Source organism: Chiloscyllium plagiosum, unplaced genomic scaffold, assembly GCF_037043375.1.
Source record: "Chiloscyllium plagiosum isolate Xiang-an unplaced genomic scaffold, Cpla_swu_hap1 HiC_scaffold_2, whole genome shotgun sequence".
Taxonomy (NCBI): domain Eukaryota; kingdom Metazoa; phylum Chordata; class Chondrichthyes; order Orectolobiformes; family Hemiscylliidae; genus Chiloscyllium; species Chiloscyllium plagiosum.
Genome location: NW_028270140.1, coordinates 60,750,709 through 60,771,333, shown reverse-complemented (window position 1 = coordinate 60,771,333; position 20,625 = coordinate 60,750,709). Strand labels below are relative to the sequence as shown.

At 40.6% G+C, this 20,625-nt stretch overlaps 1 protein-coding gene across 3 annotated transcripts; it reads right to left on the bottom strand.

Moving 5' to 3' along the window:
• Window positions 1-7,425: 7,425 nt before the first annotated feature.
• diras2 (DIRAS family GTPase 2) lies at window positions 7,426-13,899 on the bottom strand. Of its 3 annotated transcripts, none has more exons than XM_043714033.2 (2): window positions 13,716-13,899; window positions 7,426-9,232 (listed from the first exon to the last, which is right to left on the bottom strand). In XM_043714033.2, the coding sequence occupies exon 2, from the start codon at window positions 9,205-9,207 to the stop codon at window positions 8,611-8,613; it is 597 nt and encodes a 198-aa protein (XP_043569968.1). In that variant the 5' UTR covers window positions 9,208-9,232; window positions 13,716-13,899; the 3' UTR covers window positions 7,426-8,610. The 3 variants fall into 3 exon arrangements, with proteins under 3 accessions (XP_043569968.1, XP_043569985.1, XP_043569976.1); XM_043714050.2 differs by lacking the exon at window positions 13,716-13,899 and adding an exon at window positions 13,291-13,633; XM_043714041.2 differs by lacking the exon at window positions 13,716-13,899 and adding an exon at window positions 9,684-10,406.
• Window positions 13,900-20,625: the final 6,726 nt, after the last annotated feature.

Here is a 20,625-nt window from a genome sequence, read left to right as displayed (position 1 = left end):
ATATATGTTTACTGTCTGGCCTCTCCTGTGGCTCCATACAAAGGCTGCCTTGCTGATCTTTGAAGGACCCTATTCTCTCCCTAGTTATGCTTTTGTCCTTAATGTATTTGTAAAAACCCTCTGGATTCTCCTTAACTCTATTTGCCAAAGCTATCCCATGTCCTTTTTTGCCCTCCTGATTTCTCTCTTAAGTATACTCCTACTGCCTTTATACTCTTCTAAGGATTCGATTTCACCTGACATATGCTTCCTCCTTTTTCTTAAGCAAACCCTCAATTTCTCGAGTCATCCAGCATTCCCTACACCTACCAGACTTTCCTTTCACCCCAACAGGAATATACTGTCATTGGACACTTGTTATTTCATTTCTGAAGGCTTCCCATTTTCGAGCCATCCATTTACCTGCAAACATCCACCCCCAATCAGCTTTTGAAAGTTCTTGCCTAATACTGTCAAAATTAGCCTTCCTCCAACTTTCAACATCAACTTTTAATGCTGGTCTATCCTTTTCCATCACTATTTAAAATCTAATAGAATTATGGTTGCTGACCCCAAAGTGCACCCCCACCGACAGCTCAGTCACCTGCCCTGCCTTATTTCCCAAGAGTAAGTCAAGTTTTGCACTTTCTCTAGTAGCTGCATCCACATACTGAATCAGAATTTTTTTCTGTATACACTTAACAAATTCCTCTCCATCTAAACCCTCACCACTATGGCAGTCCCAGTCTATGTTTTGAAAGTTAAAATCCCCTAGCATAACCACCCTATAATTCTTACAGATAAATGAGATCTCCTTACAAATTTGTTGTACAAGCCAAATAAGGTGATCATCCCTTTCTTATTTCTAGTTTCACCCAAAAATCTTCCCTGGACATATTTCCAGGAATATCCTCTCTTAGTACAGCTGTAATGCTATCATTTATTAAAAACACCACTCCCACTCCACCCTTTCTCTCCTTCCTTTAGCATTGGTATCCTAGGACATTAAGCTGCCAGTCCTGACCATCCCTGAGCCATGTTTCGGTAATTGCTATGATATCCCAGTCCCATGTTCCTAACCATACCCTGAGTTCATCTGCCTTTCCTGTTAGGCCTCTTGCATTGAAATAAATGCAGTTTAATTTATCAGTCCTAACTTGTTCTCTGCTTTGTCCCTGCCTGCCCTGGCTGTTTGACTTGCTTCTTTTCTCAACTGTACCAGCCTCAGATTGACCTTTTTCCTCATAAATGTGAGGTGCTGCATTTTGGGAAAGCAAATCTTAGCAGGACTTCACTTAATGGTAAGGTCACCGGGAGTATTGCTGAACAAAGAGACCTTGAAGTGCAGGTTCATAGCCTCTTGAAAGTGGATTCGCAGGTAGATAGGATAGTGAAGAAGGCATTTGGTATGCTTTTCTTTATTGGTCAAAGTATTGAGTACAGGAGTTGGGAGGTCATGTTGAGGCTGTACAGGACATTGGTTAGGCCACTGTTGGAGTATTGTGTGCAATTCTGGTCTCCTTCCTATCAGAAAGCTGTTGTGAAACTTGAAAGGGTTCAGAAAAGATTTACAAGGATGTTGCCAGGATTGGAGGATTTGAGCTGTAGGGAGAGGTTGAATAGGCTAGCGCTATTTTCCCTGGAGCATCGCAGGCTGAGGGGTAATACTATAGAGGTTTACAAAATCATGAGGGGTGTGGATAGGATAAATAGACAAAGTATTTTCCATGGGGTGAGGAGTCTAGAACAAAAGGCATAGGTTTAGGGTGAGAGGTGAAAGATATAAAAGAGACCTAAGGGGCAACCTTTTCATTCAGAGGGTGGTACATGTATGGATTGAGCTGCCAGAGGAAGTGGTGGAGGCTGGTACAATTGCAACATTTAAAAGCCATCTGAATGGGCATATGAATAGAAGGGCTTTGGAGGGATATGGGCCAGGTGCTGGCAGGTGGGAGTACATTGGGTTGGAATATCTAATCAGCATGAATGAGTTGGACCGAAGGGTCTTTTTCCGTGCAGTACATCTCTATGACTCTATGACTCCATGACTCTATGACTCACTATCTCCCTGGGTCCCACCCTCATCCCCCACCTTACTAGTTTAAATCCTCTGGAGTTGCTCTAACAAATCTCTCTGCCAGTATATTTGTCCCCTTCCAATTCAGATGCAATCCATCCTTCTTGTACAGGTCACTTCTACCCCATAAGAGATTCCAATGATTCAAAAATGTGAGTCCTTCTCCCATACACCAGCTCCTCAGCCATGCATTCATCTGCTCTATCTTTCTATTCCTACCCTCACTAGCTCATAGCACCAGGAGTAATCTAGATATTACTACTCTGGGACCTCCTTTTTAAATTCTTGTCTAACTTTCTATATTCTCCCTTCGGAATCTCATAATTTTCCCTTCCTATGTCATTTGTTGCAATGTGTACAATGACATCCTGCTGGTCCCTCTCCACTTGAGAACATTCTGCAATCTCTCGGAGACATCCTTGATCCTGACACCAGGGTGGCAAAACACCATTCTGATTTTTCACTGCTGGCCACAGAAACATCTGTCTGTGCCCCTGACTAGAGAGTCCCCTAATACGCTCGATCTCTTGGAAGCCGATGTACTCCTCATTGCAATAGCGCTAGTCTCAATACCAGAAACATGGTTGTTCATGCTATGTTCCCCTGAGAATCCATTATCTGCTACATTTTCCAACACAGCATATTTGTTTGAAATGGGGTTAGCCACAAAAGACACCTGTACTACTTGCCTACCTCTCTTACCTTTCATGGAGTTAACCCATCTATGTGACTAATTTTGTGACCTTTCTCCCTTCCTATAACTGCCATCCATGACACCCCCTTGCTCTTGTAAATTGCGCATTGCCTCTAACTGTTGCTCCAACTAATCCATTTGATCTGATAGGGTTCACAACCAATGGCATTTATTGCAGATATAATCTTCCAAAGCAAGCAACCTCTCCCTAAACAATAGACAATAGGTGTAGGAGTACGCCATTCTGCCCTTCAAGCCTGCACCACCATTCAATATGATCATGGCTGATCATCCTTAATCAGTATCCTCTTCCTGCCTCAACTCCATAACCCTTAATTCCACTATCCTTGAGAGCTCTATCCAACTCTTTCTTAAATGAATCCAGAGACTGGGCCTCCACTGCTCTCTAGGGAAGAGCATTCCACACACCCACCACTCTCTGGGTGAAGAAGTTTCTCCTCATCTCTGTCCTAAATGGTCTACCCCGGATTTTTAAGCTGTGTCCTCTGGTTCAGCACACACACATCAGCGGAAACATGTTTCCTGCCTCCAGAGTGACCAATCTTTTAATAATCTTATATGTCTCAATCAGATCCCCTCTCAGTCTTCTAAACTCAAGGGTATACAAGCCCAGTCGCTCCAGTCTTTCAGTGTAAGGTAATCCCGCCATTCCAGGAATTGACCTCGTGAACCTACGCTGCACTCCCTCAATAGCCAGAATGTCTTTCCTCAAATTTGGAGACCAGAACTGCACACAGTACTCCAAGTGTGGTCTCACCAGGGCAGAAGAACTGCAGAAGAACTTCTTTGCTTCTATCCTCAATCCCTCTTGTTATGAAGGCCAGCATGCTATTAGCCTTCTTCACTACCTGCTGTACTTGCATGCTTACCTTCATTGACTGGTGTACAAGAACACCCAGATCTCTCTGTACTGCCCCTTTACCTAAATTGATTCCATTTAGGTAGTAATCTGCCTTCCTGTTCTTGCCACCAAAGTGAATAACCATACATTTATCCACATTAAACTGCATCTGCCATGCATCTGACCACTCACCTGACTTGGAGGAGCAAGTGAGGACTGCCGATGCTTGAGATCAGAGCTGAAAATATGTTACTGGAAAAGCACAGCAGGTCAGGCAGCATCCAAGGAACAGGAATATTCGATGTTTCGGGCATAAGCCCTTCTATTTGTCAGGCAGCATCCAAGGAACAGGAGAATCGACGTTTCTGGCATCAGCAGCCCTTCTTTTGTCAGGCAGCATCCAAGGAACAGGAGAACAGGCAGCATCCAAGGAACAGAAGGGCTTATGCCCGAAACGTCGATTCTCCTGTTCCTTGGATGCTGCCTGACCTGCTGTGCTTTTCCAGCAACACACTCACCTGACTTGTCCAGGTCACCCTGTATCCTCCTAACATCCTCCTCACATTTCACCCTGCCACCCAGCTTAGTATCATCAGCAAACTTGCTAATACCATCTTCTATATCATTAACATATAGTGTAAAAAGCTATGGTCCTAGTACTGATCCCTGCAGTACCCCACTGGTCACAGCCTGCCATTCCAAAATGGAGCTGTTTATCACTACTCTTTGTTTCCTATCAGCCAACCAACTTTCAATCCAAGTTAGTACTTTGCCCCCAATATCATGCGTCCTAATTTTGCTCACTAACCTCCTATGTGGGACTCCCATATCTGACAAGAAGAGCATATCACTCTACTCAGGGCCGTTTTTGCTTCTTCCAGTCTACAGACCCAGAAAATAGCACTGTCTTATTCCTCTACAAAACACTGCTCCAGACTAACTTAATACTTTTGAATTAACTTAAAAATATAAGCCATGAGACATATCTCAATAAAACATATAATCAAACATATAATAAAACATATAATCACTTTACTCACTAATGCAGACTGACAGCAAGGCCACACTTAAACTATTCACTTATGTATTTCTGTGCTGTGACCTCTCCCAAACAGGTTCCTCCAAGATCAGTTGTGAATTTCACTGTTTGTTAATTTTCCTAGATGCACTTCAATGTCCAGCGTTACATGAATTTAACAGCAAAGGTAGTAACTGTGCAGATTCACTGCTATGTCAGTTAGCAGTGTGGCTTTCTTTCAATCTCTCTCTCTCTCTCTCTCTCTCTCCTGCACTGACCTGACCATGTACTGCCTTTATCTGACCCTCTCTCTTTAAAAGTGCCATTGTTTTGACTTTTCTTTTCCTCCAAAGTTCCAAAACAATGCAATAGCACATAAAACAGTACTTGCTGCTCCTGGAATTTGAGGAAATCACCTCCAACACTTAAAATACCTCAAAAAAGGAACAGCCTGTTCCAGCCAGAAATTTAATGTGCAAACTGCACAGAGACATTCACCTAAGAGGGGAACTGAACCAGGTCCCTGGCACTGTGAGGCCACCATGCCACTATAATTTCTCAAGTTATCATAACTGCTTTTAAAGTTATATCTATTAATCTTTACAACCTTGTCACATGCACAAGGCATTAGGCAAGATCAAAGAAAGGAGAATTCCTAATTATGCTTCTTTAAAAATTACTCTTTTATTTTGAAACAGACTATTTTTGGATTTAAAGTAGTTGTTGTCAACCATGGGATGGGCAAGTTGGTTGTTTCTGGAAATTTATTCGGACAAGGGCAACTACTCTCTGGAATCTCACCTCATTTAAAAAGAGGCACTTAAAACCTTAATAAAGGAGCAACAGACAAAGCATCCTACCAGCCAGGTTTGATTTGAAACGAAAAACATGGAAATTAATTATACCTGTGGTGGTGCTGATGCCCCTACATTCACCTCCTGTAACACACAATGGTTTTCACCAGGGACATTGAAACCATCTCATTAGGTTGAACTGTCTTGCCAATGGACCCAAACATGACTGAAACTTCTGTTTTTTGAATAACTGTAATTACATAGCTTTGAACTTTTCCACAGCCTGTTTTTCAACATCAAAACAGAAAACAAAAAGTAGCTCCAGATTCAGCTGAAGTCTGTTTCTACTCATAACCACTCTTGATACCTGATTTCTGGGAAGAATCCCGTATTCATCCATCAAAATTAAACTAATTCCCAGTCTACAAGGTCATAATGCTCCAACTGCTCCTGCCTGCAATTAAGTTCATATAAAAATAAATTCTGCCAGACCAGTCAAATGCAAAAATATTCATTGGACCTTTGAGTTCCATTCATTAATACCCACCCCTTTATTTTAAAGACATTTCCCTAATTGTTGTTGTCATTTGTTTTCCTTATTTTATCTTCTTTCTTCTTTTATGCTTATGTCTTTAAATGTGCTGCAAAAATTATCCCCCAGATCAGAATGCACGAATAAAATATGGTTTGTTTTAATCCTAAAAAACAATTTCACAAACTGGGTTGGGCCAAGCATGTTAGCCTATTTTGAAAAGGGAAATAAGATACAAATATATTAAAAATGGAAACAACCTCTGATTATTGGCAGGAGGAGAACAATGACACAAATAAATTAATCTCTCTCTCTTGTCTGCAGCAACCTAATCCTGAACAAATAACACAGAGGACCAGGAATTATAAACTGATATGTTTCAGAGATTAGTTTGATTGACATGTGAAAATTAAAGGTTCAATTTTTATAGCATGTTTATGACCACAAAAATCCCAAAACACTTTATATGCCAATTAAGTATTTTTGAGTTTAAAAATGCAGCAGTCATCAGTACATCTATTCCCTCACACTGCAGTATTAGATTAGATTTTTATGCGTTCTGGTCAGACTTAAACACACATAGGCTTGTGATTCAGAAGCATGCTGCTAATTGAGCCATGACAGTCCATTCTGCTATAACATGGTAGGTGACTAAAAGTTCGTAGTAAGAGAACATCCAATATAAACATAGCAGGAAATGTAATCCACAGTACTGCACAGGACATGGGAGGCGAGTTTAATAAGCTAAGCAGCTTTTTTTCAAGTGGTGGGTTCATTCAAAAGTGAGAAGGAAAATGTAGATACATTGAATAATATTACTCGCTGGACTTTGTGCATGGTCTCAGATAGCATTAATACAGCTGTTGACAGACTTAAAACCAGAGAGGTGAATATCTGATGTAACAAACGTTAACCATCAGATATCACAAGCTTGTAAATGTTATTGATCGGTCACATGAGACGATATACTGGGTCTGAGGCAGCAGAGCACTTGCGTTGAAGTAAAAAGAGCAAAGGAAGGATTGCATGTTTTCCAAAACAAATATATTCAAGTTCGACTGGAATAATGCAACCTATGTTGAAACTTTATTGCTGGAACAGCACAGCAGGTCAGGCAGCATCCAGGGAACAGGAGATTCGACGTTTCGGGCACAGGCCCTTCTTCAGAATCTCCTGTTCCCTGGATGCTGCCTGACCTGCTGTGCTGTTCCAGCAATAAAGTTTCAACTTTGATCTCCAGCATCTGCAGACCTTACTTTCTCCTCGAATAATGCAACCTATCAATTGTTGTATTATTGTTTCAGTTTAGAACGCATTTGCCCATGCCATATCCTTCAGATTTATATTACCTTTTATAATGAGAATTGCAGAAAATAATTTATGGCATTTTTGTTCTGTGACAATGTTGAGGTGGAGACTTGCGGTCAGTGTTTAAGCATTCTTTAAAAATGCACACACAAAACTTTGATAAACTCAAATATTTTATTGTGGATTTGAAATATACAGCGTAGGACTGTAAAATATAGAAAGTGTAGGCACAGATGACTGTACAGGCATTTAAATAACAATAATGAAATATACTTCAATGCTCCAAAAAAGAATAAATACAATTGCTTTATGTTCATATCATAGCAAGTTGCTCCACAAAACAAAAAATACATTTCCATATGGAGCGTTTGGAAGAATTAATCTGTCCAAATTAACTATCCTTCACCTGCTTGGGATCACTGCTTTAGTTGTATATTTCAACTTCTGTGGACTTTCTTCAAATGTCCAATAACATTAGACCAAATTCTTTGTTGTTTTTGCTTTTTAGTCAAAGTTTCTTCCAGTTGTTCCTTTCTCGTTGTATTGAGTGAGAAAAGTGATCTACAGATATACAAACTTTCGCTTTATATATATATTAAATAAATGAGAATACAGTGTAATTTTTCTTGATTAATTGATGCTATGCTAAACGAATGAAGATGTGCAAGATCATGTGCTATTTCATTAGTTTGGTTTCCCCACAATCTCCTCTTACCGTTGAGGGAGAAACAAAAAAAAAGTTGCTGTAGTGAAAAACTCACTAGGGTTGATCCTTCTGCACTGATTTCAGAATGTTTTGAAATGTAAAGCATCATGCAAGTTTAAATGTATTTATTACATAAATAACTTAAAGCAACAGTCCATTGTTCTGACGCTTAACCATATTGATTGAAACCATTTATCTCGTTTTCTTTGAAAAAAGGACCTAATATTCATCCGTTTGCGGTGATAAGGTGCTACTTATTGTGAATATGTCCCTATGCTTTAATAGATTAAAAAAAAATCCGTGATTGAACACGGAAAAATGAGTGTGCTTTTACTAGCTGCTTTGTTTTGGAATATAAATATCCACGGTGCATTCGGATCATTTAAACAAGCAGCTTGGTTACTTATTACGAATGCACACCGAGTCCTTCAGAGCAAATTGACAGTTTTGAAATTGGACTTTATTTTGAAACGTAATTTTGGCTGAAAAGGAATTTTTTTAAAATGCACGTTTCATCTGGGAGATAACCCCAACGGTTGGCAACAGGGTCACTTGCCCCCGAGCCGACCTTTTTTTTGTGAATCTGCTCAATCCGTTGTCCAGAACGTATGCATTTTGTTGCTATTCGGTTGGAGACAATTCACATAACGACACACTTCCCCTTGAGTTTCTCTGTCCTCTTTTGCTGCTTGGATTTCTTGCCGTCGATCTGTAGGCTCACGGCCCTGCGCTTCTCCAGATTCAGCAGTTCCTGAAAGAGTTCCTTGACATTATGGTTGGTCTTGGCAGAGGTTTCCATGAAGCCGCACTTCCAACGCTTGGCCTGGGATTCGCCATCGCTGGCCTGCACCTCCCGTAGGGTGTCATCGCACTTGTTGCCCACCAGCATGATGGGAATGCTCTCCACGTCCCCCTTGATCTGGCATACTTGCTCGTAGATGGGCTTCAGCTCTTCCAGAGACTGTTTGCTCGTGATGGAGTACACGAGGATAAAGGCATGCCCTTTGGAGATGGAAAGGCGCTGCATGGCCGGGAATTGGTGACTTCCCGTGGTATCTGTGATCTGTAAAGTGCAGATGCTTTTGTCGCAGCTGATGACCTGACGGTAAGTGTCTTCGATGGTGGGGATGTAGCTCTCCCGGAAGGTCCCTTTGACAAACCTCAGCACCAGCGAGCTCTTCCCCACGCCCCCCGCTCCGAATACTACAACCCTGTAATCGTTGCTCTGTTCTGGCATCTTGCAGGCTGCCTCAGACTATCACCTAGAGTCAAAGGGAAAGAACAGATTGCACAAATTCAGGTCACGTAGACGTTAATATATAAAATATTAATGTTAATTTTTCACGTTTTATCCACGTTAAGAGTCATAGCCACAACCATCGTGCAGATTCAAAGGCTGATGGAGTGCAATGACATTCTTCTATTGTATGAGAGTACGTCTGCGGTCGGTGTAGCGGCGCGGCGCAGTGCTGCACTGCCTTGCAACTCAGAGCAGATGGCCCGTGAGGAAACGCATATTCTCAGTCGGCCGCCTTAGCATCCAAGGCACGGATTACCAGGGACCAGAAATCAGCGCAGAACATGCGCCGCACTGTGCCCTTGTCAAAAAGACCACCTCCATACACACACATCCATAGACACACGAACCTCACCCTATGACACAGTCTCTGCATACGGCACACTGTAATTTTAAAACACAAATGAAACTGTTACCTTACGAGACAACGAAAGCTACAATATTCCGATTGCTTGTATCGTGCCGCGCTCTGCTCAATGTTGAGGTCTCATCGTTGCAAAAGGTTGCACAGTATTAATTTGAAGGAGCCAGAGGGGTGGGGGAGTTTCTGTCTGATATTTAAGGCACCAGAAAGCGTTCTATGCAGGGATGTTATTACATCTCTGGTTTGTTTAGAACGCTGTGTGAGATCGGGAACCGGGATCGGAATATCGTCATCAGTAATTTTGACTGCTACGCCTTGGGTGCTCATTGTCAGAATACTGCATCAAGAGTCGCCTATCTGTTAAGTCCGAATCAATGCTGCTCGTAAACCTTCCGTGGGTAGGAGAGACCGAGGAAACGCAGCACTTATCAAATCCATACCGTCAAAACTAGAAAATATATTATTTTAAAATCAAATTTAATGGTACGCGGTAAGAGAGAGTTTGGCCATCACAAATCGCTGCTTTAGTAAAATCTAGTATTTTACCTTTTTAAACGCGCGGTCATTGAAATTAAACAATTGGGCAGGGTAGGAAATTGCAAGTATTTGCTTTTTTTAAAAAATGAAAAGCAAAGTCTAGGTGTATTCAGTCAACATCTGGATAAAGAGTGATCGGTTTAGGTTTCCGATTGAAAAGTGCGCTCCCCAATCGTTAATCTGTCCAATCCCCCTTTTGAGATTGGACCTACTGAGTATTTTCAAGACTGCATTTTCACATTCACTGAGGTTTCTTCACTTTTCGCAGACCTAATGCCTACTGCATGTTTTATACCAATTTCCCAGTTGCTCTTCTCGACTGTCAGCACTAACAAGCTTTCACTATATCCTAATAACCAGCAATTCTTCCATTTGCAAGGGCCATCATCGCCACCAATTAGAGCGCATCAGTGCAGCTCCCGAAGGTGCAGCCTATGTAGAATAGCTACAGGGCTTTCAAGCTGCGCAGTCTGTCTGAAAAATAAGGCTCCCACTTCGAGCAGTAAATGTTAGCTGCCCTTTCCAGTTACACTGAATCTTGCACATCAATATCTGACAACACATCTGGCTGATAAAGGAGCCCTACGCATTTCAGTCATCCTTTCTACTTTGGGAGGGGGGATCCGTTCATGATTCGTCCGAACCTAAACTAATATTGAACTAGATGAAACAAGGTCTCGTGGAACCATTTTACGATATTTTAAATTACGCCAAAGTTTTTTTTTCATTGAAAAGCTCACATGCATTTTGTTCAACGCATGCGGCTTCGCGTGGATATTAAATTGTTTTGATAAACCAACAAATTAAATACTTAGGCAGTAAATAAGAAACGTAACAAACAATTAAATACAGAGCCAAATCATCAGTTACATTTCAGAAAGACGATGGAACCATGTTCAGTTGGTTTCTGATTACCAAAGGTCAAGTTATTGCTCACGAACCTGCCATGTTTAATCTGATAAATGATCATTTTACAAATGCAAAACCAAAGGGCAAATGAACAATTGTATATTTCTGACACACTCAAAACGCACACAAACGGGTTCGAAGTTTTTTTCTGTGTTCAGAAAGTTAGATGTTTGTGTTCATTATATCTGATCAGTCAGGGTTCAGAAGATCCCAATAAGACAGCAAGCGTGTGTCATGAAAGACACGTTTCGGAATTCAAATACTTTTTATGTCGTGGCGAAGCCGTATCCAATTTGAATATGTCGAATCTCCATCTCAGTAATTTGTTTTGAGTTAATTGGCTAAAGTATGCTACCCTCCCAGGATAGAGATTGAGAAATTTAAGGCCCTCAATGTACAATACTTTCATAGATCAATAGATACAGATTCTACGTTTGTTTTTGTTTCGCGCTTGCGGTAGTCAAAGCTTATAAACCAAACGGATTGATGACCTTTAGTTTGACATGCAGAATTTTCTATCATCATTCGGAATAGTTCTGCCACAGTGGCGATGCCACAAGGTTTGAGAGATAACAAAGGGCGAATATCCCCAACAATTTGGTAACTAACTGCCCCCCCCCCCCCCTCCAAGTCACTTCAGGAAAAGCCGAATTTAACATCAGCTTTTTAAAATCATAAATGCAGAGTAAAAAGGCAATACTAAGAGAAATGACGACAACCATCAAACAAGTTTTGTCATGTTTTTAAAAAAGTAGGCGTTTCATCGAATCATAGAATCCTTACAATGGGGAGGTAGGGTATTCGTCCCATCGAGTCCATACCGACCCTCCAAGGAGCATCCCACCCAGATCAATCTCCACTCTATCCCTGTACCCCTACATTTCCCATGGCTTATCCATCTAGCCTACACAATCGTGGACACCACGAGCAATTTAGAATGGCCAAACCACCAAACCTGCACATCTTTGGATTTTATCTGAAGAAATTTATTGAAACGAAGTTCAGTCATAGATAATGCTGAGAGCCAGAGAAAAAGTCAGTTTGGTTTTGGGTTCCAGTTAAGTAACTTAATGTACAACAGAGGGAGAAATATCAATCGTTGAAACTACAGCCAAAATTTCTTCCATTTTGTTAAAATGGGGCAATATAGTGAATCCGATTAAAAACCTGGGTGCCGCCGAGAGGTTAATACTTAATGCGCATTGTGGTCTGAGTCACCGTTCCTTTCCTCTAACGGGAAATGAATGGTCCTCACAAACAGTGTTGTGAGAAGTTAACTGAGCCATTGTAATACAGTTGGAAATGGCATACTCTTCAGAGTACAATTTTTTTAAAAATGGGGCAAAGTTGAGTTCTGAAGATTTCATTTAAAAAAGAAATAAACTGATCGGACAGCTCAGAATGGCTAGTAAATGATTTTGAAGGCTGAAAATTCTGTCAATAAATCACTGCATCTAAAGACACCCCTCCGCTTTGACTGACCTCCAAAAGTAACACGCAGTAAGTAAACGATAAACCGGTGATAACTCCCAGATACATAACACTGATATGGATGCTTTTGGCTATTTAATCATCATTATTATTTTGATTTTCATTGTAACGGAGTGGGTCAGAAGTAGTTGCAGGTATCGTCACCTCTCCGTCCACTGGCCCATTTATCCCTCAGTTGGTCTTTATATGTGGTTATATGCCCCATTCTTTCCTCTTCCTTTCAGCAAAGCCTAACAGGAGCAGCAAAGTTAAAATTCCAGAAACGCCCAAGGGTGCAATACATCTTGCACAATATTGAATCTGAATACTATAGTGGCCAGGCCACAATCTCCAACAATGCTCACAGAATGGACTTAACCCGGAACGCTATTGCAGTCGCGCTCCATTGCAGAACCACACTAGGAGTTTCCAATTTCGCAGCTTTATGTTAGATTGAGGCTGATCTTTACATCCATGATTTCTTTGCAAAATGCGCGGAAGAATTTTCGATCGGCACATAAGAATACTGCGGAAGAGTTACCCGCGCCTACTCGTTAGATCAAGCTCGATGTTAAATGCCGTTTTAAGGGGCAAAATTATTGTCACATTAGACAACGTTGGACCGTGCAACATTTCTAAGCTTTTGGCACAAGATCCCATCACTAGGTACAGTTCCCCAATAATCAAAACCTCGCAATCGGCATATCTGTTTAATAAAAGGTAAAATTAAAGTGTTTACATACGGAACCACAATAGCGGAGAATTAGATTCTTTTGATCATATGTTTTATCTGAACTTTATAATGGCATTGTTGAAATTTAGTCTAATTCAAAATGAAAGTCTGATAGCTCTGCAAAACCGAAGCGAGGGCACACCCATTCCCGAAATCCAGGAAATGCTGGGACTCCATCAGATACCGGTTCCTTCACTTTCAGACTGATACAATTAAAGGCGTCACCACCGGCTGTGCTCTGAACCGGTAGATATGAACATCCTTTCCCAGAAAGTACACCCTCTCCGATTTATTTGAAATATACATCCAATAACTGCCAATTTGCTGATTACTGATGGCAAGGTCGGAATTACGCTGTTATATGTCTTTGAGTAATTTTCTATGCTCATTAGCCTGCTCATCATTTCCATACATGGAAACTGTCGAACACTTTACCTTCGGAAGGGATCCGCTCATTAAACTGGGAAAGATGATCGGAAGGTCCACATTGCCGCAGTAACGAGTCCAATCATTCACCTGCAGTGATGGATGGAGAATGGAAACTAGCCTGGTGCGCTGTGCGGTGAACCGCTTTCCGCCTGTGTTCTGCAGGGGAATAAAGCAGTGCTCTGCTCTCGGCCCAGGATATCGGATTAGATCACCTCCTGTTTATGATGTCGACAGATGGCACGTGATTCATTTCACAATAAGAGTCGCTTGTACTTTAATGTCATCGCAGTTCCTTGCAGAATTACACAATCTGCTGAGTGAACAATGGGAGGTCTTTTCAGATTTTCAGGGAAAACGTGCTTGGAAATTCTGGCTTTTTTTGAAATATTGAAATTGATCCTAATACAGTAACACTTTGACAATTGAAGCATTTTTTCTCATTGTTTCCCCGTGCAGAAGGAGTTGAGTCACGCTGGCGTACTGGTGCACGGGCCCTGACGACACTTTTACCAAATTACCACTTCATCATGTTACCCTTTTTAACTATTGCTGACCGGGGACATCCAAACTGAGCTGATCCTGACCTCAACCCGCCGGAATATTTATTATTCTGGCGTTGGTCATTGAGTTAGTGCTCAGGAGATTACCCCTTGCAGCTTTTTTTCTTCTTCTTGGCAATGCATGATCCTGAGTCCTTCACTAATAAATTTACAATGCCACATTTTCCAATTTCCTAAAAAAATCCCAACAAATAATCAATAATTCTGACCAGTTTCAGGACAGTACTAGGTTTTGAAGGTGTAATTATGACAGCCATATGTATCCAGGTCATATTATTGCCATCACAAGATCTTCTATATCCAGTGACAAGAAAGGCAGTCCAACAAGAGCATCCTCTCCCAAGCTACCATTCGTAGCATTGTGGCATTAACCACTAGATAACTAATTCACTGGGTGGGATGCATTCTTATGACATTCAGATGACAAAAGACTCCTAAAATAATTGTTTAACTTGGAACTCTATTGCAACAGGAGACATATTTATAATTTTATTTACAATTCACAATGATCTTATAAATAAAATCAAACAATATAAATTATTCAGAAATGTAATTAAAACATCCTTGGAGAAATCAAATATCCTCACCAACAACTCATTTCCAGACTTGTGCAACATGGAAAAAATCAAACACATTGACAGGAATGCACAGAGGCAAAGTTGAGGCATCAAAAAGAATTCAAAAATCTGCAAACAACTCATCTACCTAATCTATAAACATCACCTGTGCCATATGTGACAGAGTATGCAGATCACACATATCAGCACTTTCAGAATTCATGAACTGGAGTGGAAGGAAGATATAGTCAAAAAGTGTGGTGCTGGAAAAGCACAGAAGATCTGGAAGCATCCAAGGAGCAGAAGAACTGACGTTTTGGGCATAAGTCCTTCAAGGAAGTCATGTTCGATTTTGATCAACTGTGTTAGTAAAAGGGAGGAAAATTATATCAAGAATTTTCACACACACATTATGTTTTTGGGGTGGAGAAGGAGCAAATGCAAAATGATGTTCGTTGCACTAATTTTCAATAATAGAAGTAAGCCCAACATCAACTAGATGCAATCATTAATTTTATGATGATTTAATTGCCAATACTACAAAATAGCAGTTGAGCATGGTGTTCTTTTTCAGAGATGTTCATGTAAATAAAATCACATAAGAAAAACAAGCTTACCATTATAATTATAATTGACACAGTTGTAATCCCAGTTAAATGTAACACAAATGTAGTTTCTGTTGTATAACTATTGAAGTACTGTGGAAGCACTGCGTAGCAGGTCCCTGCACACCATTGGAAAATAAATTATGCAATACTGCACATAAATAAATGTTTATTTTATGAATTTGCCTTTAAAATTAAGGAAAAGGGAACATTGGGGATGGGGCTATATTGGACCATAGGTCAAAGTTAGAATTTATTATCAAACCAGCAATCTTTTTGAAATTGGCTTTCCACTGGGAGGCACAGGAACAGTGATTTTATTCCATGCTATCTGTATTGCTGTGTTATGAATAATTAAAATTTAAAATATTGTGAGAGGTTGTGAATTTAGGTAACTGGTCGGACAAAAGTCAGTGTTGGCAATGAACATTCTCAGCACAATTTATTATACCTAATATTCTTTCAAGTCAAATGTAGAGTTGTTGTATCAGGATTACATTTTCGATTCCTAAACTTGAGATACTGTGAAGCCTTTTTATTCATATTTATAATTCATAATTACATTATAAATAAAAGTAAACAATTTATTATGGTAGAGTGTAGAATATCACCAATTCCAAATCACAAAGTTCTTTAAATTAGTGCCCAATGTGTGATTACAGCATTGTTACTCCAAAATCAGTAGAATAATAAATTGTGATAAATTGTAATAAAATCTATATCCCAAAATATTTTTTTTTTAAATCTCATTTACAAAGAAAGAATTGACAAAATGTTCTGTAACCCTGAAAGATAATTAGTCATTCATCATATTTGGGAAAGAGAAATTATTTTCACATCTTTCTAGGTGAAAACTGTAAATTATTTATTCAAACATGTTTCATAGATATTCATTAAAATTGTTTCAAAAAGAATATTGAAAATTCTCACAACTTCAGAGCAGTAACCTCTTCTAGGATTAGATTTACATTGATCAGTTAGATCGTAATAGTGTGACTCTTTGGTTTATTATCATCTGTCATTTTATTTAATTAACTGAGACTGAAGGGTTAAAATTATTATGCAGAGCTAAAGTGATAAGCTTTTATCCATGTACTTCATTGGTTTGGCCAGCATTTTTTCACACTCCTAGTTGACTTTGAGAAGGTGATAATGACTGCCTTCTAGTATTGCTAAAGTCCCTTTGGTGTAATGCCATGAAGTAGGGAGCTCCAGCATTTTGTCTCTGAGATACTGAAATATTTCCATGTCAGAAAGGAAGAGTAGCTTGGGAGCGAACTTGCAGGTGGTGATATTCTGATATATTTGCTGCCTTATCTTTCCATTTGGAATTATTCATGAGTTTGGAAGGCTTGTTTAAGGAGCATTGGTGAATTTCTTCAGTGGATCTTATATACACACACACCTACTGAGTGTCGTTAGGAGTTGGAGTGGATATTTGTGGATGTGGATCTGCCAATCAAGCTGGCTGCTTTGTACAAGATGGTGGCAAATGTCTTGAGTGTTGCTTGAGCTGCACCCTTCCAGGCAAATGGTAAGTATTCCAACATTTGATTTTCACATTGTAGATGATGGACAGGCCTTGGGGAGTCAGGAGGCAAATAACTCGTTGCAGTATTTTTAGCCTCTGAGTTGCTCTTCTGACACTATTTGTATGGCTAGTCCAGTTCAGCTTCTGGTCACTGATAACCCCCTAGGATGTTGAAATGGGGATTAGTGGGTGATAGATAGTATAAATATTCTAAGAGTACAATGGTTTCCTTAAATAACCTGAGCTACTGCTACTTTTGTGTCATTAATGTATTGTGATATCAAAATAACAAGGCAACAATGGCTATCCCATGAACTAATACAAAACTGATGAACCTTCAATGTATTTGCATAAAAAGAAAATAAACAATATACTAAATTTAATGGGTTTATTTTATCTCCATGAAAGATGAAATACTAATTTCACTCAAAACCTCATTTTTACTTTGTAGCATGAACTTGATATGTTTGCCGACCATTTATTAGACTATGCTGATAGATTGGTTATGAAGATTTACTGAGCAGATTGAACTTTCATTGTAGCCTTCATGGGTGAACTGTTGTTTTTGTCTCACACCCCACATGCATAGCCTGCAGCTCTGTTTAGTTAGCTCTCCACCTTGTTCATGCTGTCCTAATTACTCCTGAGTCCTTTGCCATGTCCTGTTGGCCACACCCTCTCCTCATGGTGGAGACCAGAGTGATGGTAACCTGTGAACAACCCTCTCTCTGCTACTTCCTATTCTGCTCCTTAACTATGTAAGATCTCACCTTTATTTTGAGTGCACCCTTTTTTTATAGCTATTCCTCAGGAACAAAACTCAACAAACTCCAAATCCAGATTTGAGCTTCCTCTTTTTGCCAATATTCCACAGACAGTCTCTTGACCATTAATCCACAAACCTCCAGGACTAACCATGGCTCAATTCCTTGGGCTAACCTGACAGTGAATGGGCTAACGACCGGAGTGATATCTGCACAGTACCTTAGAATCCTAAGACTCTCTGCACTTCTCTGCAGAATTGACTGCGGCCCAATCCCAAACTGCAAGGACACTGATCTGTGCCAGGACTGAGAGTTTGCTTGACATTGCCAGACCCATGAACTGTGATTAGCTGAACCTTTTGACTGACTGGTGGCATCCCTAATTGATCATTGTTCTACCTGATACAAAGTGGACTGCTCTCTTTGATTCACAGACATGGCCTTTTTGATAAAGTCTATGCAGTGTGTTTGCTGTCTAAGTTGCTTGCTCATGTAGAGGTGTGTCATTGACAAGCCTGGTACCATACAACAAAATATCCACTACTTCACTATTCAGTACTCCAAATCATTACTTGCTGCCTGCCTTTTCTCTTACCAAAAAAAAATGCTGGCAGCCATTAAGTCAGTACAAAGTAAATGAAGACAAAGAACAAACACCGTAAGATGAATTGTATGTGTCCAACATGCAAAGTCTTTTGGCATAAGCATGCAAGTCATAAGTGTACCTGAGATCCAAAATGGCACCCTGAAGGGCTGAAGTGATGTGTGAGTTTCTCTAAAAGAAACTATGATGATGTGGTGATACTGTTGGCTTGGCAATACTCACGTACATGGTTGAAGAGTGGAAGAGCTTGGCATCTATGAAGCATGCAGGAAATTAGAGAAAAGGTGGAGTTGTGTGAAGATCCAGAGAAGTGGCAGTGAGCTGATGCCACCAGGTAACCACTCTGCATTTGATGTTGGGAATTGGAATCATCTAATTTCTTGAGGAAGGTGGGGAGAATTGGGAGCTGCATAAAAATGAGGTGAGTTTAGCTTATAATGAGATGCAAATGCATGGAAATAAGGTCACTCATTAGCGAGAATAGGAACTTGCCAAATCAATCATTAAGGATAAAAATTTGAATATTTTTCCAAAACATTTTTTTATTCTTCCCATAAATTCCAAACTTTCTCATCATTGCTCATGCATCCAGGGCAGTGATAGAGTCATAGAGATGGCCAACACGAAAACAGACCCTTTGGTCCAACTTGTCCATGCCGACCAAATATCCCAATCAAAACCAGTTCCACCTGCCAGCATCTGGCCCATATCCCTCCAAACCCTTCCTATTTATATACCCATCTACATGCCGTTTAAATGTTGCAATTCTATTAGCCTCCACTATGTCCTCTGGCAGCTCATTCCATACATGTACCACTCTTAGGTCTCTTTTATGTCTTTCCGCTCTCACCCTAAACTTATGCCCTCGAGTCCTGGACTCCCCCACCCCAGGGAAAAGACTTTGTCTATTTATCCTATCCATGTCCCTCATGATTTTATAAACCTCTATCAGGTCACCCCTCAGCCTCCGACGCTCCAGGGAAAGCAGCCATAGCCTATTCAACCTCTCCCTATAACTCAAATCCTCCAACTGTGGCAACAGCATTGTAATTCTTTTCTGAAATCTTTCAAGTTTCACAACATCTTTCCAATATTCCAACAGTGGCCAAACCCATGTCCTGTCCAGCCACAACATGAGTTCCCAACTCCTGTACTGAATATTCTGACCAATAAAGGAAAGCACACAAAATGCCTTCTTCACTATCCTATCTACCTGCGACTTCACCTTCAAGGAGCTATGAACCTACACTCCAAGGTCACTTTGTTCAGCAACACTCCCCAGGACCTTACTATTAAGTGTATAAGTCCTGCAAAGATTTGCTTTCCCAAAACGCAGCACCTCTCATAAACTCCATCTGCCATGTCTCAGCCCATTGGCCCATCTGATCAAGATCCCGTTGTAATCTGAGATAGCCTTCTTTGTTGTCCACTGCACCTCCAATTTTGGCGTCATCTGCAAACTTATTAACTATACCTCTTATGCTTATATCCAAATCATTTATAGAAATGATGAAAAGTAGTGGACCTTGCACTAATCCTTGTGGCACTCCTTGTGGTCACAAGCCTCCCGTATGGAAAATAACCCTCCACCACCAACCTCTGTCTTCTACCTTTGTGCCAGTTCTGTATCCAAATGGCTAGTTCTCCCAGTATTCCATGATGTCTAACCTTGCTAATCAGTCTCCCGTGTCGAACCTTGTCAAATGCCTTACTGAAGTACATACAGATCATCGGCAAAAGTGAGGACTGCAGATGCTGGAAATCAGAATCTAGATTAGAGTGATGCTGGAAAAGCACAGCACAGCACAGCGATGTTTCAGGCAAAAGCCCTTCACTTTCCTGATGAAGGGCTTTTGCCCAAAACATCAATTTTCCTGGGTGGGGTGGCCTTGTTGGTAAGGGAGGATATTCAGTCCCTTGCGCAGGGGGACCTAGAGTCAGGGGATGTAGAGTCAGTGTGGATGGAGCTGCAAAATACTAAGGGTAAAAAGACCCTCTTGGGAGTCATCTACAGGCCCCCAAACAGTAGTCTGGATGTCAGATGTAAGTTGAATCAGGAGCAGAAATTGGCCTGTCGTAAAGATGTTACTACAGTTGTTATGGGGGACTTTAAAATGCAGGTAGACTGGGAGAATCAGGATGGTATTGGACCTCAAGAAAGAGACTTAGTGGAGTGCCTCAGAGATGGATTCTTAGAGCAGCTGGTGCTGGAGCCGACCAGGGAGAAGGCAATTCTGGATCTGGTATTATGTAACGAACCAGAATTGGTCAGAGACCTCGAAGTGAAGGAGCCAT